The sequence below is a fragment of the Carlito syrichta genome, unplaced genomic scaffold, assembly GCF_000164805.1.
Source record: "Carlito syrichta isolate Samal-C Ts95f unplaced genomic scaffold, Tarsius_syrichta-2.0.1 Scaffold308767, whole genome shotgun sequence".
Taxonomy (NCBI): domain Eukaryota; kingdom Metazoa; phylum Chordata; class Mammalia; order Primates; family Tarsiidae; genus Carlito; species Carlito syrichta.
Window position 1 is genome coordinate 44,156 of NW_007252863.1, and position 20,979 is coordinate 65,134.

General features: G+C 41.7%; 1 protein-coding gene across 1 annotated transcript in view; it reads right to left on the reverse strand.

Annotated features, from left to right (window-relative positions):
* Positions 1-16,685: 16,685 nt before the first annotated feature.
* HHAT (hedgehog acyltransferase) overlaps positions 16,686-20,979 on the reverse strand; it is a 141,341-nt gene continuing 137,047 nt past the window's right edge. Inside the window, exon 7 of the mRNA XM_021716340.1 lies at positions 16,686-16,984. Coding sequence (XP_021572015.1) covers positions 16,686-16,984 — 299 coding nt within the window. The remainder of the gene's footprint in view (positions 16,985-20,979) is intronic.

The following is a 20,979-nucleotide window of genomic DNA, read 5'->3' on the forward strand; positions in this document are numbered from 1 at the left end:
ACCTTTCCTGACTAATCCATTGAACTAACAAATAAGACAACAGATGTGGAAGTATTTTTAAACACGCAAGCACTGCACCAACTCAATGATGGGCATACCTGTCTTGTGACACATAACTTGTTGGTATTAATTCCCTGAGGGCATGAACTCCCCTGTTCAGCTCTGTATCACATCCCTAAGTCAGTGACCAGTCCACAGTGTTCAATTAACACTCTGTGAAAAAAGAGAATTTGGACTTTTATGTAGTCTATTCAGAGTCTTTGCAATGTATCTAAATGTTCTGTTAAAGTAATGATGAAAATAAGCCGGATCATTTGAGAATCAAATTTAAAGTTGTAGAATTGTTTGGGAAAGGTCATACAATAGGGACACTCTGTTCAGTGATAAAGTGATAAGACCTGCCCTGGGAAAGCTGACAGATTGTTTGCTACTCTTGCCATCAGGCAACTCCACCAACTACTCAGTGGTCAGAGCACAGAGTCAACAGATCATAGGTTAAACCCCACACTGATCAGATGGTATGGCACAGAGATCCCACGTGGCACCTCAGTTAATAGAGACGCCTGTCTCTCATTACAGGGGGATGGACTCAAGACAGCCCTTCCCAGTACCAGGAAAACATCTCAAGGCACATTCCCTGCTGTCAGCAGTTCTAGAGGATCCATCTATGATTGAAGTAACAGCATGTTTGAGCTGCATATATGACAAACTCACACAGGAACAACCTGCATATATTTCCTGAGGGCAAGTCCTATACTTACTTGTCAGGAGGAAAGGTTCTTCCTATGCACACTGTGTTGGAACAGGGCTGAGTCCCCTTGTGGTCAAGGTTCCATGAGGGAGGTGCTTTCACAGAATGGAAGAAAACCTTTCTCTGTTTCACCTTATATCCTTCCCTCTCCTCTGACCCACAGGCAAGAGGCTTGGCACCCTCAGGCTACTAAAGATTTTTTCAAACCTTCCTATTTATCATACTAAGACCCAAGACTCATAGCCAAATTCTGTACATAACTCCTACTGAGGTCTCCATTCAAACCCATGAGAGAGGCTGGGTCAGTTTCTTGGTTCTATTGATAGGACTCGCATGGCCAACAACCTTAAGGATGAGAGGTTCACAAGATAATGATTGAGTCAAAGGCAAATATTGGCAGATGATGTAGTTGGTTACCATTGGAAAATTAAATCTGCTGTCTAATGGGAAATGAAATACAAAAAGCAACATAAAAAGTCAGAGCTTAGATTTCACTATGGATCAATCCTATTAAAGTGTGTCTTGTCTCAAATATGCCACATCTCACCCTGTTAGAGAAATTCACTTGAGAAATCCTAAGGAATCTAAGACTTTAGCCCTCAATTTTTTGCAGTAAAACCAGACTTCTTTAGCATGGTGTCTAATCCCAACTGCAACAAAAACAAAAATAGTCTGGGAAAAGTATTTCTGACAATTACTGTTACCAATTAAGTCAGTTGCCAACTAGACAAGTAATATTATTATATGCAGATTTACATTATGATGACAATATGCCATAATGAGATTTGGACTACTGCCAGCACCAAGCCTCTGCAGCCCTTTTCGCTTAGTCTCCAGATGACAATGCTGCTCTCCTCCCGCAACTGAAGAACCTTGGCTAGAACAATGCAGCAAGCAACCTCGCCTGACTGCCTCTCACTTACTCACTAATCACAACCCCAGTGGCACCTGTAGGATACCCGTGATGTATATTTTAATTACCTTCTTAGCAAATCCTCTGTTCACTGCAGTTGACAACATTTCCCAGAAGTGTAATGCCTACTTGAACCTGTCATCTTTATTTCAACAGTAAGGCCACGTCCTGGCATAGCTTTCCAGAAGGCTGGTGGGCCAGCTGTCCTATGGAAATAGTCTCACAGGGAACTATGTCCATCCCTGCAATGGGGGATTGGAAGGGAAATCTTCCAAAATCCAAGGAAGGATATCTTCAGGACTCAGGCATCAACCAGGAGAGGTTGGGTGTTCCCTCCTAAATGGCAGAGTCCCTCACCTATGGGCTTCATACACACAAGAAGCAATTCTAGGGGAACAGTGGGAAGAAGGCAAAGAGGGGGAGAAGTCACATGTAAGAAAAACAGTTGGAAGACAAATGCATCCTGTGGACAATAAATGAGGCGGCTCATTTTTTCTTAATTTTTGTGGCTGTACATCAGTGGCCTCCATCTGGTTTGAGTGCCCCTAGCTAAGTCTAGTTTCCCCCATTCCTTATCTTCTCCACCAAAGAGCTTCCCTCCAGTCCTTTCCCTGTCTTAGAGCTGGTCAAGTTCATCCTACTTCAGTTCTTCAGTCCTTTTGTGGTTACATCCTCTGCGAAATCAGTAAAAGCTCCCATTCAGGTTCTTCAGGGCCTTGGTCCCCGTGACCCATGTGAATATAAGATATTGAGTATTCAAGCAGACTTGCAGTGACGCATGGCCATCATCAAGGTGGCATCCAGTGACCCATGCTGCACCAGGAAGGAGGAGTCCTGAGGAGTCATCGAGCCCAGAGCCTGCCAAATTTTAATGTGTATACAAGGTCCTAGGAGATCTTATTGAAAAGCAGATTCTGATTCTACAGGTGGCAACCAAGATCCTGCATTTCTAATAAGCTCCCAGAACAGGCTGTTGTGGCTATTCTTCAGACCATACTTGGGATAGCAAGGATCAAATACAAGGCTCTAACTACAGACACATTGGCTGTGTTAAAACAAAATACCAAATACAAAATACAGACGATATGGCAGTCTCTGGCCTCCAAAAGCTCAGTAGTATTTTGCCTAATATACGAAGGGTCTGGATGGTAGCTCACACCTGTAATTCCAGTACTTTGGGAGGCCAGAATGGGAAGATTGCTTGAGGCCAGGAATTCAAGACCAGCCTGGGAAACATCTCTATATGGAGACTCTATGGTGATTCTATGGACTCCATCTCTACAAAAAAAAAACTAAAAAATTAGCTGTACATGATGGCTGTACAGTACCTGTAGTCCTAGCTACTTGAGAGGCTCACTTAAGGCCAGGAATTCGAGGCTGTAGTTAGCTATGATCGTGCCACTGCACTCCAGCCTAGGTGATATAGCAACAACCCATCTCTTTTTTTTTTTTTTTTTAAAAAAAAAAAAGGAAGGGTGCAGAGAGTGAGCCCTGGAGTACTAGAAAGTCAGCACCAAAGCCATGGAGGTTTGTGAGAGAGCTCCAGGGGCTAGAATGAGGAACGAAGACTTGTTCTGCACCACTTTCACATACAGTAATTGAGAAGAATTTGGAAGGGCAGGTTGGAGTCAGGATTAGACACCATGCTAAAGAAGAAAGCATTCTCTCCAAGCATGACAACCAGAGAATTTATCTAAACTTTTATCCTGCAGGTTAACCAGAGTATATGGTTGTTAGTAAAAGACAAAGTATTCATGTTGCTTATTAGGTAAATAGTTGGGCAATATTGGAGAATTTTGTTAGAATATCAAGAGAAAAAGCCTTCAAATGTCTATCTAGACAGACAAATTAGAATAAAGATGGAGGTAGGTCTAAGGTAGGACCACAAAGCAAATGTGCCTCTGGCTGTAACAGTCTGCAATCTCAGGACCCACAAAACAGATGACAACAAATACTTTTGCCTTTCTTCTTGGTATAATGGAAAGAGGAAACCTATTTACCCATAGTGCACCTGCATGTACACATTTTCATATACTCATCTATGAGCAATGCACTTACGAATCGAAACCTTTTTCACTAAGAGGAGCAGGATTTAAATGCAGTTAGCATTATCTGAGAGAGAAACCTCAGACGTATTAGTGTCTCTGATTCTCATTGATGATGATGATAATATCTAAATCCTTACTTAACAATACTATTACACAAGAATAAATAAGCTGATTCTAACAACATTTTTTTAACTAAAATAATGCATTTTGTTTTCAGCAATTCCCAGTGCCTAGAGATTATCTGGCTGCTCACAAATTCAGAATCATAGATTATCTTCCTCCATATTACAGAAAGAATACCCTGTTTTACCCACAAGGCCTGGGCCACAAGACTTCCTACCCTAGAGAAGAGGACTACATATATTATAAGATAGGAAGAGAAAATTTCAAAAGCCCGTCCTTTGTGGCACAATGAACTGTGGGAAGGGAAAGATAAACGGAAGAGGATGAAATCATTTGGATTTATGTTCTAGCCTCCTGTGCTTTCAGCTCACCCTATGATATCCTAAAATGGAAGTCTGTTATATAGGTGGAGAGAAAAACCCAAGCTGAGAGGCTCTGGCTTACTTCCTGGTTAGTATTCCGGTCAATCACCTCACAGGATACACTCCACAAAAACACAGGGAGACCATATCAGAATAAATGTAGTTAGGCAGGATTAAGGGCCAAGTTGGCATTGCTGAGCCTCCCTTAGCAAACCTGTGGCAAAAAAAGGAAGTTTCTGCATGAAAGGTAGTGAGATGAGGGCCAGAAAGCCAGGCTAATGGGCACCATGATGAATGGCAAGGTATGCCCACCATAAAAGCATATACAACCTTGCCAGGATTTGGCTGGGACTCCAAAGGATCTGCATAGTCAGGAAGAGGGGAAGTCTGGATCCTAGCCAAGCCATGTTCACCAGTTTTCCCACATCAGACCCATTTTCATCCACTAGACCCAATAAAGAAATACAAGCTCCTTCTTGGATTCTAATGCTGAGTCTGTCAATACACAAAGGATAAAATATTCACATTTTAAAGAGACACAAAGCCTAAAATGCAAGCTTGCCAGAGGATGGGCCCAGAAAGTCTCAGGTCAACATAGGAATAGAGAATATAACAAAAGATGGCATTTTATAATCACTATAAATGCAGTTAGAATGACAGGTAAAACACTAAAAACAAATTAAGTTAGACCCATACTTCATGCATAAACCAACATCCCTTTATCTCTTCCTCAAGGAGTTTAGATAGTGGGAGATCACACATTCTTTTGTGAAAGAAATATCTGTTAAGGGCCTTCTGTGTGCCAGGCCTTGTGCAAGGTGGTGAGGATTCTATGGAGTGTAGTTTTTTCAGAAGCTAAAGAAAAACTGATTCATTTACTTATGGACCCCCAAATCAAGAATTCCTTCCCTATATACAAATAAAATTTCAAACGGAGTATAGGACTTTCTCAGCTTATCACCTAAGGCAGAAACAATACAGAAAAAGAATGAGAGACTTGATTACAAACAAGTGTGAAATTGATACAACAAAAAATTGTGTACATATTTAAGAGAAATAGCAGGTTGCACTTCAAATTTAATCCTCAGAACTGATGTAGGGCAAAAAAACAACATCATTCTGCTAAAGGAAGGTCTGAACTAGAAATAGAATAGGGCTGGGAAGCCCAGATGTGTAAAGACTAGCAGGTATAGAGCAATCCTCTGTCCTCATTAGCAAAAAGGACTTGACCCAGCCGGAAGTGAGATAAGGGAATGAGATGAGCAGGAGGAGGAGGATGGACAATCAGCGAGGTGGCTGTGGGAAAGGAGCCCAGGAGACACTGGCAGGAGAAATTAAGTCAAATTAAGTTCATATGGGCACTAAGTGAAGCCACCCCCTCCCACCTCCATCCGGCAGCTTTTTTTGGATTGCTGTTTGTAACGTAAGGAATGTAAGATATGAACAGAAGCCCCAGAAGCCCCATACCATTCACCCAGTCAGTGACTCAGGTTAAAACACGCACTCTCTTTCTCCCCATCCCTTGGTACATACAGACTGCACCATCTCCCTTTCTAGTCAGAAGCTAAGCCATTATCATTCTCAGGTGCTTCTAAGTTCCAGATCCTGTCACACAAGACTCACACTCCAGACCACGGAGGAGGCATCTGCTTCAGTTCCACTTCCCTCGAGAGACAGGAAAAGGAAGTGTTTAAGAGCACAGACTCTGTAGCCACATGCTTGAGTTCAAATCTCAGCTCTACCACTCGCTAGCTGTGTGATTTACAGTGAGTACCTCAACTTCTCTATTCCTCCGTTTCATCATTTGTAAAGTGATCATAATAATAGTCCTTACTTCATAGGGTTTTTTGAGAATTAAATAAATTGATTTTATTATATAGGATTGTCCTGGCAGAATGTAAGTACTATGTGTCTGTTGCTTCTGCTGCTGCTATTGCTATTATTACTATTACTATTATTAACATTTGAGCTGTTCTGAGGATATGTTTTAGAAGGGCTTCACTCCCAGTCCTGCATTCAAGTTCTGTCTTTTTTTTTTTTTTTGAGTTGGACTCTCACTCTGTCACCCAGGCTGGAGAGCAGTGGCATGCTCACAGTCATCACAGCCTCGACCTGCTGGGCTTAGGCCATCCTTCCGCCTCAGCCTTCCAAGTAGCTGGAACTACAGGCACGCGCCACCATGCCCGGCTAGTTTTTGTGATTTATTGTAGAGATGAAGTCTCTCACCAAGTTGCCCAGGCTGGTCTCGAACCCCTGGGCTCAACCAATCCTCTTGCCTTGGCCTCCCAAAGTGCTGGAATTATAGGCATGAACCACCACACCTAGCCTATGTCTTCCTTTTTAAAAGACTGAGATAGCCGGGCTCGGTGGCTCAGCCTATAATCCCGTGCCTTTGGGAGGCTGAGGTGAGTGGATTGCCTGAGCCCGCGGGTTCGAGACCCGCCTGGGCAGCGAGACCTCATCTCTACAATAAATCAAAAAATCAGCCGGGCGTGGTAGCGCATGCCTGTAATTCCGGCTACTTGGAAGACTGAGGCAGAAGGATCGCCGGAGCCCAGCAGGTCGAGGCTGCGGTGGCCGGGAGCGGCCACTGCACTCCAGTCTGGGCGACCGAGTGAGACTCCAACTCAAAAAAAAAAAAGACTGAGATATCTTCTTTTAGCACCTCCCTCAGAAAAATATTATCCCCAAAGACAAACAGTTATCAAACTCCTCTCTCCTATCCAAGTCTGAATTGAATCCCTTTTCTCCCTTTAAGTTTGCAGCTTTTTCCCTCATCTCATATCTAATACATGGCACAATGTCTGATAAAATAGTAACAATAAGTATGTAAGAAAGGCACATATACCTCATTCTAGATTCCTTACAAGGCAAATTCATTCTCAAGAAAATTGCAGCAGACACAATATTTTGGCATGTCATATACTAAAACTTAATGAGAAAATAGGGAGATAAAGATGGTGGAATATCAAAAGTGGTCATGGCATGGTGCATCTGCAGCGATACATCAGTGCCTGCTACAGAGAGAAGCTGCTCAACTGCCAGGTCAAGCTATTTGAAAATGTTACTCTTAAGATCTGGTGATCAAAATTTCAGAACAATGACCATCTGTCATTCAACATAGACTTCCTGACTGCCCATAAATGCTGGGCATTAAGTAGGGTACGAGGGATACAACACTGAACAAGGCATGATCACTGACTTCAAATGGGTTAAGGTCTGGTAGGATGTGAGTAAGTGGAGTGTGACTGTTGCCATGAAAAGAACAGCATGCTTCACACATGCTAGCTCCATGAGGTGAGTTTTATAGTATCTCCACTTTATAGAGAAGGAAATTAAGGCACAAAGAGGTTACCAGCTAATAAATAATGAAAGTAGGATTCAAACCCAGGCAGTTGGGCTGCAGATCCGTGCTCTCAAATACTATGCTCTGGTGACTGGTGACCAATGTCTTGCATTTGAAGATGTTCCAGTGTTTCTTGTATTAGATTGTTTCTTACTCTAAAAGCTATCAGTCTAAGAGTTCATCTGTAGTAAGGGAACTGAAAATAATCTTCCACACAGGGAGACAATGGAGAAGTGGACAGATTCACTGTCTTTGAAGCAAAAATAAATCCAGAAAGCAAAACATAATGATGTTTCATAAAATTTGCCTCCACGTCATAGTCCCTTTCCACTTTGATCTATGGAAGCCTACAACTAGAGGAAAGGGTAAGGGGATTTTAAAATATGACTGTTAGAAGAAGGAAAATTTTCTGAGTCTGTTGAGATGGGATCATGAGAGAGAAGAGTTGATTAAAAGAGGTATCCCAAAATGGGAGTCATGCAAACGTCCAACAGCTGGAAACTGTTTGCAAAGCTGTATGAATGAAGAAGAACTCTGCTGGAGTGAGGGAGAAGTAATACCGAGGTAGATTCAGAGGACTCCCAAGCTTCTCATTTGAAACCTATGTCCTCCAAATATTGTCACCCACCTCTACTACCAACCACTCTATCAGGACTTTATTATGTGGGAAATTAAAAAACAAACAAATGGTGTAAATGTTGCTGTCATATCTGTAATAATAATTATTAACTCATATTTTGGTGTCTACAGCATGCCTGCCCTGTACTCAGTGCTTTAGTATATGATCTTACTTAGCCCTCACAATAACCCAATGAGGCGAGTACTATAATTAGCCCCATTTTAACACCTCAGAAACTGAGGAGTAAGGAGGTTAGTGGAGTTGGAGGTACTTTAGCACCAGGATGCTGGTGGTCATCTCCATTCAGTGTGGCTGGGCCAACAGAAAGACAGAAGTGGAAGGGAACACAGACATCATCTAGCAACAGGACTATTCCTAGTCCTTGATCCAACAGACAAGGAAACTAAGACAAAAGTGACAGGACCAAAGTCCCTCCTTTGTCAGCAGAGCCCCTGACTCTTCCACCAGTCTGCCTCTGAATCATCTAAATCATTACATCTTAGGCATGGAGCTGAACTGGCACCTCTCCTCAGCCAGTCTCACCATTGTTCACTGCTTCCCCACCTGGCCCATCAGCAGGTGGCCCTCTCAGTCATCTCTAGCTTTCTTAGATTGACAACTTGTTTTTTTTAAGTATTAAGAAGCTATCACTTCCTGGAGATCTACTGTATGCCAGGCTCAGTCAATCCTTCTATCATCCCTAAGAGGCAAGTACTATTATTATCCTCTTTTTTTTTTTTTTTTTTTTGAGTTGGAGTCTCACTCGTCGCCCAGACAGGAGTGCAGTGGCCGCTCCTGGCCACCGCAGCCTCAACCTGCTGGGCTCCGGCGATCCTTCCGCCTCAGCCTTCCAAGTAGCCGGAACTACAGGCATGCGCTACCACACCTGGCTGATTTTTTGATTTATTGTAGAGATGAGGTCTTGCTGCCCAGGCGGGTCTCGAACCCGCAGGCTCAGGCAATCCACTCACCTCAGCCTCCCAAAGGCGCGGGATTACAGGCTGAGCCACCGAGCCCGGCTATTATCCTCATTTTGAGATGAAAATATTGGCTCAGGGAACCAAAATTATTTGTCCAAAATCACATAGTTAGTAAGTAGTAAGCTCTTAGTCACTAGATTGCCTTTAAAAAAATTGAACTGCGATCAACAGCACTTATTCTACCTTTTCCTCTTTATGTTCATTCTATCTCCAATTTCTATCCAACAATGCTGGTAGACATGATATATATTCACCAGCTCCACGCTTGCTATCCTGCCCTGCATGATTTAAAGATAGTACTAGTGCAAAGCTAGAAGTCTGGAGAACCGGTTTATCATCTGCCACATGCCCGAACCAACTCTCCACCTAAAGAGCCTAAATTCTTCTATTGACCTAACAGCCCAAACAATTGATGCCTCACTGAAAGATGGGGCTCAGGCTCCTCCCCATCCCCAGACTAAAGATATCCCCATACATTATGGTCTAGCAGACACCAACAGCACCCAGATCCTCCTGGGATAAGCAGTGACATACGAGGTTGCCTAGAAAGACCTCAGAGCATCATAATTCAAGAAATGCAGAGGACAAGTTGTGCAAGATTCCTGAGATAATTGAAACTGACCCATAACTCATCAGTCACCATGGGAAATTCTATCACTTTGCACACTTTGCTTCCATAGCTAGAAATCAAATCAGAGGAACAGGATCAGATTTCTAATTTGGAACCTTAGACATGCAAAGTCATCTTTAATGACTCCTGGCAAAAGATGCTTGCTAAAGATCTCAGCTCATCTAAATTAAAACATGAAACCTAAAAATTAAGCAGAAAATTCTCAATTTGTCAGGTCTGTAAGACTATAGAAAAATCAAGCAGGCAAGAATACACATACTCCTTAGGGTCTTGTTATGCCTGCAAATATTTGACCAGAAATTATATGAAAGAAATGAGCTAGGAGGAAAGAAAATAAACTCATCAGATCTTAACTTTTAGGTTTGGGTCATACTGATGAATAGCAATTTTTCACAGTCAATTTGAACTATCATGTCAAGGAAGATTCTCTCTCTGGTAATGGCCAATTTCATCTGTTCTATGATGTAGAGCTCAGATTTCTCTGATATGGCAGGCTGCTGACTTCAAGTCTCTCAAAGCTAAGTGGACTAATAGGAGGTAGAATCAGTCAGAACAATGTTCAGATGTGTACGGCTCTTTAAAAATTCCTCTCTCATCAGTAGTTCTATCCTCATTCTATGTGGTTTTGAGATGTTCAGGTAACCATTAAACAATTTCCAGAGACTGTTTTTAAATCTCTTCCCTTCACTCCTCATCCACCCTGCCCTTTGTGTCACTGAGTGAATGGTTGCCATGGTCCAGTAGAATAATTTGCATCCCCAGCTTTCACATCTGCTCATGACTAAATTCTTCTCAAATCTAAATCCAGGGAAGAGGGAGCCATTTCTTATCTGTAGCAATACTCCAACAGAGGACCCCAAAAATTAATGTAAAATTAGCTGTTAACAGAAATTACAAATTCAAAACTTGTTTACCTTTAACAAGTTTTTTGTTTGTTTGTCTGCTTTTTTGAGTCAGGGTCTCACTCTGTTGCCCAGGCTAAAATGGTGGCACTATCACAGTTCAATGCAGCCTCAACCTCCTGTGCTCAGGTGATCCCTTCGCCTCATACTTCCCAGTAGGTGGGACTACAGGCCATCCTTCCCAGTAGGTGGGACTACCACCACCATGCTCAGCTAATTTTTTTGTAGAGATGAGATCTTGCCATTTTGCCAGTCTGGTCTCAAACTCCTAGCCTCCAGCAATCCTCTCACCTCAGTCTCCCAAAGTGCTGGGATTGCAGGCATGAGCCACCATGCCCTGCCAACAAGCATTATTAAAGAGAAAAGTTAGAGAATGGGGACAAGGACCAGTGTCGGGGTTATGCTACCAGATACTAAGCATGAAACATAGTAAATCTTCTCCTGAAGATAAAGGAGCATTTGCAAATAGCACAGAAAGATAAGCTCTGATTTTTATTCTTAATTAAAAAGCTTCTGAGTTTTACATTGTACACTATAGCTCAGAGAGTTCATACTATTCCAAAATTCAACCACTTAAATATGAAATGGCTTTTGCATACAAAGACCCAAGTGTTTCTAAGTATAATTGGCAAATGAGAAAACACTTCAAGAAACTTAAAAATGTGGAGGTGAAAACTTATAGTCATGCATGCTAAAACTAAGAGTCTAGGTCACTCCCAGGAAAGACCCTACTTGTTATTTCATCACATGCACTCGGAAACTTGCCTCTTGTTAGAATCACATCACTCCATCATCCCAGAGTTTCTTCCTCAGATTAACTTTTCATTATTACTCTCTTGTCACATTTGTCTTAAAACTTTGAGAGGAGAAGCTTTCAACAGCCTGGGGTCTAAATTATTTGAGTCTCATTTTAATCAAGACAATGACAAAGGTCTTGGCAGCCATGTTCTCTCCACCTCTGTGGTTCATAAAGAACTGAGGGTCTTTCTTGAACATCAACAAAAATTAATTAATTAATTGATTAAAGGGCAAGAAGACAACCACTCTGAGCATTAAATATAGTCAACTGCCTAAACGTACTCTTGTGACAATCAGTGGGCTGGTATTTAGGGACAAATACCAGGAACCAGCCAGGATCCAGCATGCCCTCCTGGAAGTCATGGATTTTTATTATGACAGCTAATACTAAAGAAGTCTTTTAGGACACTGTGCTTCCCCAAAATTCATTAGTACAAGCATTCACACTGAGTAGGCAGAGGAACCACACAAGGCTCATACCAGACATTTGTGACATGTCCCCAATTCACACTGGGTCCCAACCCACCAACTCAGTAAGTTACTTTATGGGAGGCTGAGGTGAGTGGATTGCCTGAGCCCGCGGGTTCGAGACTCACCTGGGCAACTTGGCGAGACCTCCATCGCTACAATAAATCAAAAATGAACTGGGTGTGGTAGCGCGCGCCTGTAGTTCCAGCTACTCAGAAGGCTGAGGTGGAAGGATCGCCAGAGCCCAGCAGGTTGAGGCCGCGGTGGCTGGGAGCAGCCACTGCACTCCAGTCTGGGCGACAGAGTGAGACTCCAACTCAAAAAAAAAGAGTAGGTAAAAATCATCCAAGTTGCTGCAAAGTCCATAATTTTGTCCTTTTTTGTAGCTGAATAATATTCCATCATGTATATGTATATTTTTTTTTATCCAGTTCACTTTCAATGGACAGCACGGTTGGTTCCATGTTTTTGCTATTGAGAATAGTGCTTCAGTAAACATGTATGCACAGTTATCTTTTTTGTAGAATGATCTGACTGGGGGGGGCGGTGCACAGAACACTAATAAGGATAGCTGATCCCAACCAGGTGAAGGGCTGTTAGGACGAATGGGAGGCCCAAACTTCACCTGAACGTTGACTACTCATGTACCTAATCCTAAATTGTAACCCACATCTTTAAATTTTTAAAAGTAAATAAATATATACATAAAAAAATTGTTTTAAAAAAGAGTAGGTAAAAAGTTAACAGAGGCTTCTAATCAGGCTCACCTTTAAAACACAAACCACAAACCACTCCCTGGCCTTCTAGTTAGAGAGCACCCTTTTGCCAACATTCCCCAATCTTGCCATTAAAACAGGGCAACCAGTGGTATTTGATGAAGTAATTAAGAACAGTCAAAGCAATTACTTGGCATTCCTTGCAATAACCATATTTCTAACCCCAGGAAGTATACTGGGCCAAAATAAAAATGTGTTTATGTTTAAAGAGGCTTAGATAAATTCAGTATCTACAATAAGTTATTATGAAAAACCAGTATGCTGAATGCTACCCACCTCCTTCTGAATAACATTAGCTACAGCAACATTCATTGATCTCTTCCCCTACCTATGTCTTGGGTTCTCTGCCAAGAGATGAACTATGAGAATAAACAAGCCTGTAAACCCAGCTACTCAGAAGGCTGAGGCAGGATTGCTTAAGCCTACTCTAGACTGCAAATTCAGAAAAAGCATCTGTCTATCCATGTCTACTGAGCATAGGAATAATACAGGGGTTAAAGTGAACACCGGTAAATATCTACAATGTACCAGCAACTCTGCAAAGGGGTGATCCAAAGAAACCCAAATTTTATTTATAAAAAATTGTGTATTTATTCTTACATGTTTAAGTTTCAGTCACCTTCAGAGAGCTCTCTTGTTTTATGTAATATACTTATTGAGATGCTCAAAAAACTGTTGCTCTACTCCTAAATGGACAAAAATTGGAACCATTTCCCCTGAAAACTAGAACAAGACAAAGATGCCCACTCTCACCCCTCCTGTTCAACATAGTATTGGAAGTCCTGGCTCGAGCAATCAGAGAAGAGGAGGCAATCAGGGGTATCCCAATAGGAAAAGAGGATGTCAAGTTATCTCTCTTTGCAGATGATATGATTGTGTACCTTGAAAACCCAAGAGAATCTGTCAAAAACCTCCTTACACTGATAAAGGCCTTTGGCAAAGTCTCAGGATATAAAATAAATGTACAAAAGACAATCGCATTTCTCTACACCAATAATAAACAAACAGAAACCCAAATAAAAAACACAATTCCATTCACAATAGCCACAAAAAAATTGAAATACCTTGGCATCTTCCTAACCAGAAACATGAAAGACCTTTACAATGAAAATTACAAAACGCTGCTCAAAGAAATCAAAGATGACACAAACAAGTGGAAAAATATCTCATGCTCATGGATTGGAAGAATCAACATTGTGAAGATGTCCATCTTACCTAAGGCAATCTACAAATTCAATGCAATACCCATCAAATTACCAGCAACATTCTTCTCAGACCTAGAAAAGACAACACAGGAACTCATATGGAAACACAAATGTCCAAGAATAGCCAGAACAATCCTCAGCAAAAAAAAAACAAAGCAGGTGGTATCACATTACCAGACTTCAAACTTTACTATAAAGCTACAATCATCAAAACAGTTTGGTATTGGTATAGGAACAGGCATATAGATCAATGGAATAGAATTGAGATTCCAGAGGCAAAACCTCAATTTCTCCACCAACTTATCTTTGACAAGGCCTCCACCACCTGCCACTGGGGAGAGGAGAACCTATTCAGTAAATGGTGCTGGGAAAACTGGCTGACCACATGCAGAAGATTGAAACAGGACCTCTATCTATCCCCATGCACAAAGGTTAACTCCAAATGGATCAGAGACCTAAATGTAAAACCTCAAACCATAAGAACCTTAGAAAATGAAGGAAATATCCTCATGGAAATCGGAACTGGCATCCAATTCCTGAACAAAACCCGAAACCCACAAGTCATAAGAGAGAAGACAGACAAGTGGGACCTTATTAAACTGACAAGCTTCTGCAAGGCCAAAGAAACCATCAAGAGAGCAGGGAGACAGCCTACAGACTGGGAAAAAATATTTTCCAACACCAGGTCTGACAAAGGCTTAACATCCTGGATCTACAAGGAACTCAAACGTGCTGAAAAGAAGAAAACAAACAACCCCATTATAAAATGGGCAAAAGAGATGAACAGATACTTCACAAAAGAGGACATCCGAGCAGCCAACAAACACATGAAGAAATGTTCAACCTCACTAATCATCAGGGAGATGCAAATCAAAACCACACTGAGATACCACCTAACTCCAGTCAGAATGGCAATTATCAACAACTCAAAAAATAACAGCTGCTGGAGAGGGTGTGGCGAAAAGGAAACACTTCTACACTGTTGGTGGGAGTGTAAACTAGTGCAGCCTCTGTGGAAAGCAGTGTGGCGATTCCTAAAAGCTCTAAATATCAACCTCCCATATGACCCCGCAATCCCCCTACTGGAAATATACCCTGAAGAACTCAAATCACTCTATCAAAAAGATACCTGCACACGTATGTTTATCGCAGCATTGTTCACAATAGCAAGAACCTGGAAACAACCATGCTGCCCATCAAAAGAGGACTGGATTTAAAAAATGTGGTACATATACACGATGGAATACTACACAGCCATAAAAAAGAACAAAATCATGAATTTCGCAGCAACCTGGATGGAACTAGAGTCTATAATACTGAGTGACCTCTCACAGAAACAAAGATCCAAGTATCACATGTTCTCACTCATATAATGGACCTTGAACATCCAATGTAATACTATAAGAAAATGACTGACGGTACTGGGAAACTATGGGGGGGATGGGATTAACAGTAGCAAATATCTGTCTGGGGATGGGGAAACACCTCTTATCAACAGGGTGCCTGAATGAAACGTAATTGTACACCTAACCCTTAACTGTACCCCACAAAACCATAATAAAAAATATTGATTAAAAAATTTTTTTAAATTAAAAAATAAAAATAAATAAAAAATTTTTAAAAACTGTTGCTCAAAACAGTTTTTGGACTCATCAAATTTGATGCCTCTTAGTGCTTCTGCCGTTTTCTGTTTCACCACTTTCAAATTAGTAAAACATTTCCCTTTGAAGAAACACAAAAACTTACTTAGGGTGAGATTGGGTGAACAGGAAAGGTGGGACATGGGGGTCAAGCTTTTTTTGGTCAAAAACTGCTGAACACGCAGTGTGGTGTGGGTTAACTATTCGTAAATCACCCATCATCAAATGGGCAAACACATTGAAAGAATTGCAAAAAATAAAATAAAATAAAACCAAAGAAAATCACTAAAGCCAAAAGCAGCTGCTCAGAACAATGGGTTCCTCGAAAACTTATGTAGCAGGGGAAATCTGTATTATAAGGGATCTACCCGCTAAAAGATAATTCCAGGTTTTGGGGGTGCCCCCTCATAATGCATTAGGTTGCTTAATGTTCAGAACAAGCCTTGGAGATAGGTATTATCATTAAAACAAGCCTTGCAGATAGGTATTATTTTTACTACTGTTTAAGAGATAAGAATATCAAAACCTAGATTTCATACATTGACCAAGATCTGAGAAGTAGTAAACAGCAACAGTAGTCTATGCTATTATCCTGAGCCTATTTTTCTAAATCACCAGCCTCACATATACAGGTGTCATTTTCTTTTCTTTTTTTTTTTGAGTTGGAGTCCCACTCTGTCGCCCAGACTGGAGTGCAGTGGCCGCTCCCGGCCACCGCAGCCTCGACCCGCTGGACTCCGGCGATCCTTCCACCTCAGCCTTCCAAGTAGCTGGAACTGCAGGCGCGCGCTACTACGCCCGGCTAATTTTTTGATTTACCGTAGAGATGAGGGCTCGCCAAGTTGCCCAGGCGGGTCTCGAACCCGCGGGCTCAGGCAATCCACTCACCTCAGCCTCCCAAGGCGCGGGATTACAGGCTGAGCCACCGACCCCAGCTACAGGTGTCATTTTCAAGAAAAACAGCAATAATCGGTATATGCTAGCATTTCCCAAGTTAGTAAGAAACCATTTCAAACATACCTTACGTGCATTGGTACACAGACTTGGAGAGAAACTTTATTTCATCTATCTTCTAGCCTGATAAAACTTTTGAAAGGCTCAGAAAGCATGGGTTGTCATTCTGTTAGTTGGATTGAAGAAATCGAGGTGCCAAATGCAGGTTAAGCAAGGGACAGGGAGAGGGATGATAGCCCGAACCCTTTGAAACGAGCCCAGTCATGGCCCCTCCCACTGGACACCCCTGGTGGACTTTAACAAGCCAAGCATCTGACCTCCACATCCCAGTGAAACTGAACATGGTGCTCACGCAGCGCGGAAGGGGCGGTGGGTTGAGTCCATCCAGGCGCATGAGCAGAACAGGGACGCCAAAGAGCACCAAGTACTTCACGTAGAAAAAGAGCACCTGGGCCAACGCCAGTCCTCCTGAAAGGCAAAGGGGCGGGTCAGACACACTGAAAGGTGGGGCGGTCCTTTGTGGGAGACAAACGAGCTATGCCACCTGCCCTGCTTCTCCACCCACCCCCTTCTCCCGTCAACTCACGCATTTTACAGAAGTATCACACATGGGCTTTATTTAAGAAAATGTTTCGGCTGGGCGCGGTGGCTCAAGCCTGTAATCCCAGCACTTTGGGAGGCCGAGGTGAGGGAACTGCCTGAACTCACAGGTTTGAGAACAGCCTGGGCAACTTGGTAAGACCTTGTCTCTACAATAAATCATAAAACTTAGCCCGGTGTGGTGGGGCGCGCCTGTAGTTCCCGCTACTTGGAAGGCTGAGGCGGAAGGATCACCAGAGCCCAGCAGGTCAACGCTGGGTTGTCAGTGAGCGTGCCACTGCACTCCACTGGGCAACAGAGTGAGACTCCAACTCAAATAAATAAATAAATAAATAAATAAAATAAAAAGGAAACATCTCCAAAATGCACATATTAGAAAAATGTTGGAAAGGAAAAATTCCTTCCTCAGATCTTTCAAAACCTATATGAGTTCACACCCACTAGGATAGTGTTCAGAAAGTCAGATCAATAAGTGTTGGTGAAAATGTGAAGAAATTAGAACCATCAGATACAGCTGATGGGAATGTAACATGACACAGCTGCTTTGGAAAACGGTGGACAACATAAGAATATAAATGATTTTACTCTGATTGAAAGTTATTTGACATACATAAATTAAACTAGCTTTTGCTATGCTTAAAAATATAAGATTTTACTATTTTTAATACTTAACAAAATGTTTCTAGGTTTGTATTTAAAAGATCCTCTTAATTTGAAAGAGTTCTGATTGAGTTTATCTAACCTAGTCCCTTCCCCTCCAAAAATGCCATACACAAGTTCATCTATTACACTCTCTTTTGACAGCCATTTATTCAACAAGCACATACTGAATATATGACTAAAGGAATCACTAGTTTTGTACTATGAGAAATAAATTAGAGGTCAAATTAAGTGGCACCCAACCTTCAAGGGGCTCACCATTAGTTTCATTACAGTCTTATTTATCCTTCCCTTTTGGCACAAGGTGTTTCCTTCTGCCTTTGTGCCCTAGCCCTCCTTCTCCTCTTGGCAAAATCCCAATTATCTTTCAGATCCCAGCTCAAATATGTTCTCATCTCATTCATTTAACATATAATTAGTGAGCATCAACTACTCACCAGGTACTGAGAATACAACAGTTAGAGGCATGATACCTACTCTTATGGATTATTACAGTCATTAGAAGAGATAGAAAGGAATGCAAATCAGGAGTAGAATTAAAACCCACATCCCCAGGACAGAAACAACCTGAACACAGAGGCTCAGACACCATTCATGTTACACTTAACAAATATTCACTGTGCACTTATATGTCAAGTGTGGTTCTAGTTGTGCTTGCTATACATCAGTGGATATTCCTGCTTTCATGGGGCTTATATTCTGGCAAGAGTCAACAACAAATAGACATAAAAATAAAAAATTTTATATTAAGTTAGAAAGTACAGCAGAATGAATTTCCCAACAATGGCTACAACTATATCTTCTAATCCACATGCGCTTCTTCAATGTGACCTTGCCATTGCCCAATCAAAAGTAAATCTTGGCAGGTCTAGGGCCAATGAGTACAGAAGTGATGCTGTTCCAATTCCAAGTATAGCTTTCCATTGGCCCAGCACCTCTGCTTCCTGCCCCTTGGAACACTCCCTCTTAGAACCCGGTTGCCATACTGTGAGAAGCCCAAGTCACATAGAGTGGCCATATGAAGATGTTGTAGAGCACAGCCCAAGCTGAGCTCCAAGCTAAAAGCCATCCTCAATGGCTAGCCATGTAGGAGGACTCTTAAACGTCCTGCTCAGTCAAGCCTTAGGAAGACTGCAGTCCTAGACTATGTGTGACTGCAACTGTAGGAGACCCAGGCAAGAACTACTCAGCCAAGTCCAGTCAACCAACAGAATGGTGAGAGAGAAGAAATCATTTTAAGCAAGTAAGTTTGGGGATGGTTTGCTATTCAGTAACAGTCAACTGAGACAGAGGGCGATAAATGCAATGGAAAAAGTAAAACCATAGAACAGGGTGAGAGAACTCAAAAGTGCTGAAGTAGCAGATGCTGCTTTTTTTGGAATAGGAATCAGAGTGGTCTTCAGTGAGATGAGGACATTTGAGCAACAACTTGAAGGGGATAAGGGTGTCAACTGGGCAGCCACCCTGCTCCCTCTCAGGCTCTCCATCATACTCTGTTCTTATGATTTGTTCAGTGCTTATCACATCAGACCACAGCTGAAAACATTTGTCTATCCTTCTAGACCACAGGCAACTTAAGGTCAGGAGTGGTTTCTGATACCTCTTGTATTCCCAGCACCTAATATCTGTCATATGGTTGATGCCTGATAAGTGTTTCCTTGAAAAGTAGCTGAATTAATAATTCACCTTACACTGCAGCAGAAAGACTATCACGGTATTTCTGAGAAGTGTATTGATAGTCTATCATCAGCTCTGAGGATTGTTCAATCACTATTGAAGTTCAGACCCGTCCAAATAAAAGTCTTCTGTGGGTTTGGGACCTTGCCTTCCCAGTATCAAAAACTCTGGTGAGAAGGGGAGAAATGAAGAGAAGTCCCACTAGGTTTGCTACTGTCTTGAAGCTACTAAATGTGTGGTTAATTCTGCCTACCAGCAGGCCACCTTCAACTTGAAGTGCTTCAAATTCGACTTATCCAAAACAGAATTTAGCTTTCTCCCCTCAAAATTCGAAATGGCACAGACTTTTAAGACAAAGGGAGATGAATGTTAAGTTCTACAAAGAGCTCTAGGAGAATGAGAACTGAGAAAAGGCCCCAACCAAGCTCTCCCTGAGTTTAGTCCTTCCCAAATTGACACACTTGCCTACCTAGCCTCCCTTACTCTCTATTAATATTACCCCACTATAATTTCAATCTATATAAAGCAGCTAGTGATTGGCTCCCTTCTGGCTTATCACCCTCCTCTCAGCTCCACTTCGCAAATGAGCAGTTAAAGAGCTTAGAGCTTGGGGGACCAGGAAGAAGGCAAGGTCAAGCTCAAGCCATTTCCTGCCCTGACTTTCCCATCCTCACTGGACTACACATTTTATCCAATCTATTCCCTTCACTTTCTCTTTGCTCACACCATTTCTTGCCTAGAGTCCAACGCCCCCCACCCATATTGTCTGTCAAAACTCTACCTTTCTTTAAGGCCTAACCTAAGTGCCATTATTTCATCAGGTTTTTCTAAATGTCCTAAATAAAACAGTCACTTGCTCTCTTGCAATTACATAACATGGTACAGTTTTCTGTGAAGTTCAGTTATCTATACACTCTGTGGGGCAAAAACAACAGCTGTCTTCTTTACCTCCATCTCTGTAGCACCAGGCAGTACCTGGCACATAGTGAATATGAGCAAGGGGTAATTGCTGAATGAAGAGATGAAAATAATAAATGCACTTTCATGTGTATTATCCTATGGTTAATTTTTACACAACAATTTGCTACAAGTTACAAGTATTGCTCCCATATATATAATTAAAAAGCAAAGCTTTATGAAGATTAAGTAACCTTTGCAAGTCTCAGAGTTGATCAACAGTTGGAACTTTAACCCAGGTCTCTTGGCCAAAATCAGCAGCATCTTCTCCAAATGTCATCCTTCCACAAGTGACCTCTCTCTATATATATTTAACAATACATGTTTTTATTTCTGTGGCATCTAAAGTTGTTTTGTATAAATCCCTAGATTTTTTAATGCTTTATTTTATTTATATATTCTATCATTTCAATTCTAATATCCTATTATTTTTTTATAATCAATATTTTTTATTATGATATTGTGGGGTACAGTTAAGGGTTAGATATACAAATATGCTTCGTTCAGTTGCCCTTGTTGATAAGAGGTGTCTCCCCATCCCCAGACAGATATTTACTACCATTAATCCC